General features: G+C 50.7%; 1 protein-coding gene across 1 annotated transcript; it reads right to left on the reverse strand.

Moving 5' to 3' along the window:
- Positions 1 to 1,210: 1,210 nt before the first annotated feature.
- LOC102545410 (b(0,+)-type amino acid transporter 1-like) lies at positions 1,211 to 10,225 on the reverse strand. The gene is made up of 6 exons (XM_006197286.4): positions 9,473 to 10,225; positions 5,185 to 5,318; positions 4,890 to 5,019; positions 3,647 to 3,771; positions 1,951 to 2,038; positions 1,211 to 1,444 (listed from the first exon to the last, which is right to left on the reverse strand). The coding sequence occupies exons 1-6, from the start codon at positions 10,223 to 10,225 to the stop codon at positions 1,211 to 1,213; spliced, it is 1,464 nt and encodes a 487-aa protein (XP_006197348.2).
- Between the last annotated feature and the right edge of the window lie 959 nt (positions 10,226 to 11,184).

Raw genomic sequence — 11,184 nt, forward strand, 5'->3', positions numbered from 1 at the left:
CAGTTTAAAAAAAATTAAAAGCATAAGTATACAAATATAAACTTTAGTCTATAAAAAAGATGTTTCCTAAGGGCATGTATTTCCGAGATGGTAGAGCAAAAGGAAGCCCATGGGAAGTGCTCTGTATTTATCGCAGCCGTTTCCATATCGGAAAGCTGAGAGAGCAAAGCCCTGGGCGGGCATCCTAGGTCCAGTTTCAGGAGAAGAGATGCAGCGCTCTCTGCCGCTCCTCTTGGAGTCACCTCTCCCCACGCACTTAGATGCAACAGTCATTTCTTCCTGTCCCTCTTTCCTACCTGGGCAGCCAGATATCTCTGCCCCCTTGACGCTCTTTAGTTCTGTAACCGCATGAGCCTTCTGGGATCTGCTCTAACTTTTCTTCCTTTCTTTAAGAAATTTGACTGTCCTCCCTTTTACCCAAAGCCACAAAACCCCTCCTTCCCAGGGATATGTCTCTTGTTTCTTTCCCTGTTCAAGCAAGTTGGCAGCTTTAAACATTAACTAAAGGATCACGTCTTCCCAAACAAGTTTTGTCAGACCAAAGCTTTTCTAGTTGCAAGAAATAAGGACGTGTTCAAACCCACTTTAGCCCAAACTGGAAATTTATTATAAGGTATCAGGTTGCCCCAGACAATCACAAAGCAGGAAGGACAGTCAGATGGCAGTTAGACCACAGAAATAAAAGTCCAGAACTGAAAAACAGCCAAGGATTAAGGCTACTGCCCTCTCAGGCTTTCCCCCCAACTCCTGATGACCACACAATTTCTCAGCACCACCTCACTGTGTATCTTCTTCGTTCTTCTCTCCGTGGTGGCTTTCTCTACTTCTCTGCTCACATGATGGAAGATGGCCCACAGAGATCCCAAGATTTACAATTCCTCAGCTCAAGCAACCATCAGAATTCTAATCCCAAAATTCCAAAAGAAGAAAACATTTGTTAAGATGCCCACCTGGAATATGACATAGATGTGACCCAGGGAGGCAGTCATGTAATACAAGTGTGGCTATGAGATCCACCTGTGTTGAAGGAACAGTTCCTAAAGAAGATGCTGTCCTGGGCAGATAACCCCAAACTTGGCAATAGCTGTGTCATAGCAATTTAGAAACTTAGTATAATTATGCATAGTCAATCCAGAGAAGTTGGCAAGGCCACTTGTGTGGGGACAGAGGTGTCTACAGCAAAGAGGGCAGTGTGGACCTGTTCAGTCCTTCAGTCAGCATTTTTAGTGGTTGGAACAACTTCCAGGAGCAGCTGGAGATGCAGGGTAGCCACTTGTAAACACTTGGGTTGGCACCGGAAGTAGACAAACAGGAAATAGACCAGGAAGCCACTGAGCAGGAACAGGAGGACGTACAGGAAATCTGTCTGAGGTTGGTCAATGATGGGTGCTAGCACCAGGTAGAGGGAGGCAGGGAGCATGATGGCAGGGATGATGGTGGGGACCTGCCGTGGACACAGAGACCTGGATGATGAAGAGGGTCATAGGAGGTGGTATATGACCCCTGGGCTCTGTCCCTCCTGCTTGCCTTCCTGTCACTTCCACCTGCCACCAGCTCCTCTCTTCCGGTCCCTGCTGTGATACCTTACCAGGCAAGGGGAGACACCTGCTGGGCCACAGGGGGCCCTCCAAGGAGCAGAGGCTTTGGGACCCAGCCTGATCCACTCTGTGTTACATGACTCCCGCTGTGTGCATATGTCCTCTCTTCATTCATCTCCTGTTGCTCTCCCTCAGGTTCCTCCAGAGGAGAAATGAGGCCCCAGCAAGCAGAGTAGACGCCTTGTGATTCCGCTGTCCCTCCCCCCCGGGACATACAGAAATTATCTCCCAAATACGACAGTGGTCACCCCTTACATTCTTCCTCTGGGCCCTGAATGAGGCTGTGGTCCAATGATCCGCCTCATGCCACAGCCTTGAGTTGTACACGCCTCGTATGTATCCCAAAGTCTACCTTGTAAGGTCGGGGAAGACTCTTCTTCTTCATCCGCAAGTACAGGAGACAGCTAATGGTGGTTCCGTAGGTGAGCCAGGAAAGGAAGCTGAAAGGCAGACACTAGCTGCTTACTGCCAGGCTCGGCCACAGGTGGGAGGGCAAGAGTGGCTGGCCTATAGTTGCAACCCGGGGCCAAGCTGCACCCTCGTCCAGGGTCTTTCAACCACCCCCAGCTCCCCTTACCTGTGCAGACTAAGGAAAGAAGGCAAGGCTGGGCTGCTGGGGACAAGGATGCACAGGGGCGGTGCACAGTGGCCCGTTCCTGCCTCTGTCTTCAGATACAAAGTGGCACATGTACAAGCCTCTCACCCACGTGGCACCAGATCAGGCCTTCTCTGACGGCCCCTGGCTGGACAATTTTCAAAGGGGAGGAGGAGAATCTGTGTTCCTCAAAGAAAGAGGCTGGTAGAATCTCAAGGAAGGCTGAGCTCTCCTCAGAGACCAGCACACTCATAGCAGACCCGCCCCACCCCACCCCCAACTTGAGAGCTGTGACATGAGTGCACCACTGGGCACCCAGACAAACCCCTGGCCTCTGCCTCCCCTAAGGGCTGATGTAGGTCTGATGAAAACTCCATGTGACCTTAGAGGCAAGGTTCAGACCAGGTCGTCTCTTGAGTTGGTCAAGACCAGGAGATATTGGGTCCTGGCTGAGCGGAATCATCCCAGAATTCTCATTCTGTACCGGGACATTCTCAGTCAGGATCCCTGTCTCAGGCTAAATCCCCTAGAGACACCCTGGATTTGATTTTATTCACACCGTGTATTGATTTCATTCTTTCTCATGGGAAAAAAATAAAAAGAAAAACCATGTCTGTTACGTAATGTTCTGAAGAAAGGCACATGGAGCGCTGTACATCCTATTCCAGAAGACTAACTACACTTAAGACAACAAAGCAGGAGAACATGTGATGCTTGAAAAATCATTCTAAGCACCCTCTCTGCCCCAGACATTATGCCTGCCTGTTAAGGATCTGCCCGTTGAATGAGGTTATAAAATGACAATTGTCATGGATGTCACAACAGCCCATCATTTCTGCCCCAGAGAAGGTGATAAAGAGGGTTACAACATCTCCGCCCTTTGATGCAGTCACTGATTGTGCCCACACAGCTTGGTTGTGGGTCCACCCTCAATTGGGTTCTGTGGGGTCAGATCGAGAATGCAGACCAGACTACAAGGGAAAAACTACACCAAGCCCAGGGCTACAAGAGGTGTGAGTAAAGCCTGAATATATCCTTTCACGTCATCTTAGGGACAGAGTAAAGGGACATGAAAAAAGAAAAAACTGACAAAGACAACACAAACCTTTAATTTGTCTCTCTCTGTGGTGAGAAATTGTCTCACTGAATTTTTGGAAACAGGACAAGAGAGGAGGAAACCACATTTAATTCTGGAACAACAACTGAGAGAGAATGGCTGAAACCGGTGTGCATGTGCAGGATCCCTGAGCCTGGGCTTCCAGAAGTGTGTATGTGTGTGTGTGTGTGTGTGTACATTCATAGGAGCTTCTAGAAATGTGTGTGCATATGTGATTATATGTATGTGCATATGTGTGAGTGTGCACACACTGGGGACTTCTAGAAGTGTGCACATGGTAAGTGGGTACACATAGGGGCCATGAGATACTCAGCCTGGGAGGGCAGCCTCACTTGCCTCAAGAAGTTCACGATGGGGCTGAAGCTTCCCAGGATGACCAGGACCAAAGCCACCATGGTGGTGAACAGCAGGGCTGGAGCTGGTGTGAGGCGGTGCACATGAACCATAGACAGAAGTCGGGGCTGGGAAGCAAAGCCAGCTGTCAGGCAGCCCCCAGGGGGGATTGAAGTGGGTATCTGTCCCCAGAAGCTCCCACCCTCTTCCCTTGCCAAACTCTGGACACTAGTGTACCCAGCCTAACAGTCCCCAGTTCCCATGGCTTCCAGATGTAGGCCACCATGACTCACCGGGGGTGACTAGGCTCAGAGTGCAGGTTGGGGACCCATCCCTCCAGGCCAGCCAAGACCCAAAAGCTTAGGATGTGGGGTTAAGAGAGTGTGGAGGGTTGTAGCAGATGCCTGGCCGAATCTTTCAGCTTTTTATTGCTCATTCCCAAGACAGGAAGAGGGATTTGCAGGGGGGCGATGGAGACAGAGGAAGTTGGGGAAGAGGCCGGGGCAGGTATGGGTGGAGCATGCAGAGGGATATTGCGTTACTGTGCACAGTGTTATCATTCAGCAAACACCCAGTCCCCCTCTCCCCACTTCTGTGGGAGAAATACAGCTTCCATCCACTGATGCTGGACTTGCCAGCGAAGTGTGAGCAGGAGCAACCCAGCAGATCTAAATATGTGTAGTGGTCTGGCTGGGTCTCTTGAACTCCTGCCACCTGGTCTGGCAAAAGCATGCCCCAGGAGCCGCTTTGGCCTGGGTCCCTGAGATACGCACAGACTCACAGTCAGACTGAGAAGATCCAAACAGGAGCCCCAGCCTGGGGCAGAGCCATGGCTGACCCACCGATGCATGAGCAACATGAAATGTTTGCTGCCGTAAGCCACCGAGGTTGGGGGTTGTCTACCACTCAGCGTTCTTGCAGCAAAAGCTGACAGAGTGGCCCCGGGGGAGGGCCCAGAGTACACACTGGCTCTGCTCCTGTGGTTCCTTCCCGCTGCCCCCACACCACCGGCGTGCGCAAACGTTCTCATCACCTCCAGCCTCCTCAGTGTGACCCATTAGGGTGATCTCCCAGAACCTGGATGTAAAGGGGCTGGCGTTTAAATGGGGAGGTATGAGATGCTTGAGTCCCACTCTCAGGAGAGGGCTGTGTCTTTAGGGCAAGTCCTGGTTTGCTCTGAATGCTAAGCCTCCGGCCGGAGAAGTCCCTCCAGCACCCCCCTTGCCCAGCCCAGACCCCATCTCACCATGTGGCCCTCTCTCGCAGCCACATAGCACACACGGCTTCCGCTGAAGAACGTCCCGTTGGCAGAGCCGAACGTGGAGAGTGCGACAGCCAAGGGCACCAGCCAGGCCCAGGCCCCCAGAACCTGGTTCCTAGGACAACAGAGGGATCAAGGGCAGGATCTCTTGGCAACAACCTGGAAGACGGACTCAGGAGCCCACTCAGAAATGGAGCAAGCCAGACCCAGGGGCAGGTTGAAACACTCATGGGGCACCAGCCTTCCCTAGGGCCGTGAACACGTCACATGACTCACTCACCCCCAGCTCACGGCCATAGCATCAGAGGAAAGGATCTCGCGGGGCGACAACACTAGCAGGTAACTGATGTTGACCAGGATGTACAAGCCAGTAACAAGGGGGATGGCAATCATCAGCGCCCACACCAAGTTCTGCTGCAGAGTCAGGGAGAAAAGGCCACATGTTAGCAAGTGAGGTCCTTTCCAGGCCCCCAGAACAAGCTCAGCAGTGCAGCACCGAGCTTATCCTGGCCACAGGGCATGTGCCAAGCCAGGGGCCACTCAGGCCCTGTGCAACCTCCTCCATGAGCTCCGAGTCTCACGGCACAGACACACCAAGGGGCAGATGCGCTGGGAGGCCGTGAAGGGCACTGACAGTCAGAGCAGTGGAGGTTCAGAGGGCTGACAGGGTGGAGAGGGGAGAGGAGACACCGGCAGAGCCTCCGGAATGAGCAGGGCCTTATGCTGCGTTCTCCTTGAAGAATGGAGGCGAATCAGGCTGGTGGAATAGGGAGGCGTGCCCACCAGGGGCAACCACAAGAGCACAGGCGAGGAGAAGAGACAGGAAAGTTACAGCTCTCCAAAGTCAGCTGATAGCTCCAGCTAATATTCCAGGACCCACCACGCCAACCCTGCCTAGTTTCTGTGTCCCTGGGACACAGGCCATTACACCAGGGATTCTCTTCTGATCCTCAGTCTCCTCAAGTGGAAACTGGGGATCACTGGGGGAACTGGGGATCATTGGAGATCACTGGGGATCACTGGGGATCTGTGAAATGGGGCTTCCCCACTGCTCTGCCTCTCTGCAGGGTGTAAGGATCAGCAGACAGGAAGGGAAAGGAAGGGCTTGGACACAGGGACTGTGGGTACTTGGACTGGTTTGCACTGTTGGAGCCTCAGCACCCAGCCAACCACTGGTCACCCCCCAAAAATGTATTGAGCAGGCATTCAATAAAAATTGAGGAGTGATAAATTGGGAGGTTGAGATGCATAGATACTACCTACTGTATATAAAATAGATAAACAACAGATTTCTACTGTATAGCACAGGGAACTATATTCAATATCTTGTAATAACCTATAATGAAAAAGAGTATGAAAATGAATATATGTATGTATATCCATGACTGAAACATTACACTGTACACCAGAAATTGACACAACATTGTAAACTGACTATACTTCAATTAAAAAATTAAAACAAAAACAAAAATTAAATTAAGTTAAATTTAAAAATTGAGGAATGGATGAAAACTGGGTGAAATCAGAGTGTAGAATACACCCTCCTACTCTGCACCCCTACGTCTGGACATCATTCTGGAGCCAAGAGCAAACAGAGGGAAGGGGCCTCCCTCTGGAACTTTACCCAACACTCCCCAGGCTCAGGCAAGCCGTGGGTAGACATCTTTAGACTTCAAAGTAAGAACATACCTTAAAGTAAAAGAAGCGTGTCCACAGCACTCCTGGGTCTCCTGGACAGCTAGATGCCATTGGCTTACCTTGGTAAGGGTTGGCAAGCACTGATGAAATCAGAGCCTCTCCCCTAAGTACCAACAGTTACCCCAGAGCATGGCACTGCTGTTCCTGACACTTACAACGTAACATGAAACAAAACAGAGAAGAGGTCCTACCTTACCAAGATGCAGGGAGCGCGCTTTCAACGTAGCACAGAGCGGTCCCTGTGGGGCTGCACCACAGTCCCAGGCAGACCTCCCCTACCAACTAGATAGGACCCTCCCCCATTTAAGCATCTGCCCCTGAGAAGCGTATCTTCTGTTCTCCAATATTATATAAAAAGCAGTTTCTAGAGCTTTCTGCCAGGGCTGAGTTCTGCCCACAGAAAAATTTGAAGGTGGATCTGCAGGGGAGGGTAGGGGGCATTGAGGATGGAGAAGTAATCTCAGGGCCCGCTTCCAGTCCTTGTGATCAGCCTGGGTGCTACGTCTGTCCTCAAACACCCCCTCTCCCTTATTTTTTTCTTGAGACACAAACATGCCCTGTTCTGTCTGGTTCAGGTTCCTACTGCTTCTACATGGCTATTCTGCCAAAAACATCAGTCCTTTGAGGTTCAGCCCCAGCCCTCCTCTTCCAGGAAGCCGCCCTGACTACTCTGCCTCATGGGAGCTCCCTTTTCTGAGCTCCAGCAGCAAGTGGGAGCAGTGCCCCAGCAAGCACACCTGCTTTACTCTATCCAAGCCTCTGTCCTGTCTCGTTTTGTCCTGTACTCCAAGGGCAAAGGCCAGGAATGGTGATCAATTCATCCCAGTTTGCCTGGGTCTTTCCAGCTCTAAACACTAAAAGTCCAACATCCCTGGGAATCCCTCAGTCCTGGGCCACCAGGATGGTTGGTCACCCAACCTAGCAGGTCACGTAGCAAAGTTGTGATAGTGACGCAAATAGGACAGCAATGGATTCTCGTGTGAGATGGGTTCTCTCAGGTCCCTTCCAGGTCCAAAATCTGGGAATCTGAAGGCAAAGAAAATTGCCCCAATCATAGTAACAAATTCCTCATCACTGCAGTCTGCATGACCCAGCCCACGCCAAGTCAGAGGGAAGAAGCCTTGTGTGCCACTGAACTTGCCTCAGCTTGGACAGCCCACCTGCCAGCTAATGAGCTGTGACAGCTACAGAGGCATGAGTTGTGCCCCAAACAGGTTTCTGGCCAAGACACCATAAGAACAGTGAGATTTCCTGGTTTCATTCTCAAGTACCTTAACTCTCCACTCAAATCCCAGGGCATATAGGCATAAGGCTGGCCCGAATTTGGCAGAGGCTCTGTAGTTTCTTGAAAAAAGAGTGTGGAACAAACAAAGATACACCTACCATGTGCTTCAGAGGGCAGAGGTAGAGGCAGAATTTTAAATGCTAGCCTTCAGAGGAGTGGTTTTGTTTTTGCTTTAAAATCCACATTTGTCCAAAATGTTCAATATACAGCAAACTATGGCCTGTGGACCAAATCCAGCCAATTTGTTTTTGTAAATAAAACTTATCCAGATACAGCCCCACTCATTTGTTTACTTATGGCTGTTATCATGCTGCAACTGAGTTGAGTAGCCATGACAGAGACCGTGTGGCCTTCAAAGCCTAAAATATCAAGTCTCTGATCCTCTGTAGGAAAAGTTGGCCGATCCCTGCTCTAGAGCATGGGTGCTCATCTTTGGGCCCCTTACTTTTTCCCTGGACAGCTCTGAGCCCAGGGCCTGAGGGCAGAGAGAAAGGAGCCTAGCCTCCATCACCTAGGTGAGCTCTGCAACCCCTACTCCACCCCAGAGCCAACCTGAGTGCACCTTATCATTCACCTAACATTGCAACTGTACAGCTGTTGATAGCACTTGGAGCCCGAGCCATCCCCCACAGGTGATTATACCGTTTGGTACCCCAAAGCCCTGTGAAGTAGGCAGGCCAGCCCATTTTTATAGGCAAAGAATTGAGGCATAAGGAATTACACGCAAGAATAAAAACCAGGTACCAGGACTCCCGTCTCTCTCTGCTCTTAAACTTTAGTCTCCAAGCTCCTCCTCTCCTCCCAACTTCTCCCAAACCCCGCTCCAGGGAGCCTTTGCTGAGACGCTGAGAGAGGTAATGACCCTTAAGCCAGCCCTGAGACAAAGAGAAAAACACTTGCAGTTTTCATTCTATGAGAATTTAAAACTCCTGCAGGGGCAGAAGAAAACAAATAGCATCGTAGGCAAATAGATTGATAGCAAAGAGTCCATAGTAACTGTAGAGTCTGCACGTTTCATATGCCTCCCAGGGAGCCCTGCAGATCCATCCCCACCTCCAAGGGCAATGACTAGCCAGCCCCAGGTTCACAGGTGGGTTGAGCCAGGCAAGACTGGCCCGTTCTTCTGTCCCAAACCATGATGCCATGTCTTGTAGTGGCTCCCACACTTTGGCAAGTGTGAATTAAGTTGCATCTACCACAGTGTTCCAGAGAGAGCAGTCCAGGAGAAAGCAAGCTGAGTGTCGTCAAGCATGGCCTCTTACTAGTGGTATGATCTCCAAGTCACTTCCCCTTTATGAACCTTGGTTTTTCCACATGAAAAATGGGATGACAATGCCTACCTCCCAGGGCAACAAAATGAGACCATAGGTATGACACTGTAAAGTCCTCTGCTTACTTGAGAAGTTATTATTCATATAATTACATAAACTTATCAGGATAGATAGTGGGCTGGCATTTAAGTCCCATGAGTACAGGAAGGGAGCCCTGTCATCAGCCAATTTCTCAGGGTCTTAGCTCAAATAACAATCATTGGAACTGGTGCTGTTCAGAGATTTCACCCCCTAAAGCAGTATCATGGACTCACATTTGGATTCTTGAGTTCCTCCATCACACAGTTGAGGCTGTTCCAGCCATCAAAGGACCACAGGCCCTGGTAGAAGGCCATGCCGATGTGCCCGGCCTGCTGCGATGTGTTGTGGAAGGCGAATAGAAGGGCTTGCATGCGGCCACGGCCCTGGCCCAGCACCACGGCGCCACCACCCACGATGACCAGCAAGGAGAGCACCTTGGTGATCGTGCACACGTTCATCAGCATGGTAGCCATCCTCGAGCTCCAGTAGTTGACCAGCATCAGCAGCAGGATGCAGGTGGAAGCCACACCCTTGAGCACAGCCTGGGGCAGTGAGGAGCAGCCCGGGTAAAGGGGGACCGTGACATACGCGGCAAAGCTCAGAGAGATGGCAGCGATGGCAGCTGGTCTGCCCACCAGCACAAACGTGTAGATGACCAGGAAGGCTGGTAAAGACCCAAAGGTTCGTAGGATGTAGGCATATTCCCCTCCAGACTCGGGAACCAGGGTCCCCAGTTCAGCATAGCACAGGGCACCCAGGGTGGCCAGAAGGCCACAGAGTGCCCAGACCACAAGACTGGCCCCGGGGCTGCCCATGTAGACCAAGACCCCCTGTGGAGACATGAAGATGCCAGAGCCGATCATACAGCCAGCAATCAGGGACACAGCGCTCCACAGGCCCATGTCCCTCCTCAGCCGCAGCCCCCCACCACCCGGCTCCTGCCCGGCCACCCCCTCACCGCCATCTCCTTGCTGACTTCCCTCCATCTCAGGACTTCAACAGTCACTGTATCTAACTGGGCAGAAGCAGATGCTCCAATACCTATCAGGCTCGTGGGCTTCCTGCGAGAGTTAATGATTACAGTGCCTGAGGGAGTCTGAGCCAGGGGCCAGAGAGCCAAGACATGACACGTAGAAGGGACCAGCCCTTTATGATCTACCAGCCCCTCTTCAACCAGGCCTCAGGACGGGCAGGTTGCAGGAGTTATTTGCTGATGCAGCTCAGGAAAGGTCAAGGAAAGAGGGGTTTTAGCAGACATCCCTGTTGCCCAATTCCATAGCAACACATGTGTAGAGTAACAGCAGGATGAGTGCTCTGTGCCGAGAGTCTGACTGCTGAGTAATGGCACATCAGAAGCCTAAGAGATCTCCGCAACAGTTATATCAGCCAAGCAACACAATCCCTTTTCTATCAGGATTCCAATTAAAACTGCATGAGCCCTACTCTAAAGAACCAGGGTGATCAAAGAAAAGGGTCAAATAGTTCAGGACAGAACTTGTTCCCCTGGCAGGAAGGGAGCAGGTGGTTAAGAGTACAGGGTCCAGAATGGAACTGCCTGTGTTCAGATCCCAGGTCTAGTCCCTCATGGTTGTGTCACCTCACACAAGGTCTCTGAACCTCATCCTATTCATCTGTCGACTGATTACAATACCCTCCACACAGGGATGCGCTAAGGATTAAATCACATAGCCCATTCGAAGTAGCCAGAATAGTATATGACATGCAGTAAGCTTTCCTTACACGTTAGCCATTTTTATCTGGCTAAGAGTTTCTTTAGTTCAGAGAAATAAAGAAGAGATAGGGTTAGAGAGAGAGAAGCATATATTTGATTTAACACAATTTTATTGATTTATGGATAATACTCATTTCAGAATATGGTATATCACTTTTTTATTGATTTTCATTTATGTTTTTTCAAATGTTATGTTACAGAATCCTTACTAGT

This window comes from Vicugna pacos, chromosome 15, assembly GCF_048564905.1.
Source record: "Vicugna pacos chromosome 15, VicPac4, whole genome shotgun sequence".
Taxonomy (NCBI): Eukaryota; Metazoa; Chordata; class Mammalia; order Artiodactyla; family Camelidae; genus Vicugna; species Vicugna pacos.

What these genes read in the sequence shown, in the direction of transcription:
- LOC102545410 (XM_006197286.4), bottom strand. Translation starts at nt 10,225, where the DNA reads ATGGAGGGAAGTCAGCAAGGAGATGGCGGTGAGGGGGTGGCCGGGCAG. An exon ending in AGGAACTCAAGAATCCAAAT is followed by an intron (nt 5,319 to 9,472) that starts GTGAGTCCATGA and finishes CTGACTCTGCAG; the next exon opens with CAGAACTTGGTGTGGGCGCT. An exon ending in CTGCGAGAGAGGGCCACATG is followed by an intron (nt 3,772 to 4,889) that starts GTGAGATGGGGT and finishes TTTGCTTCCCAG; the next exon opens with CCCCGACTTCTGTCTATGGT.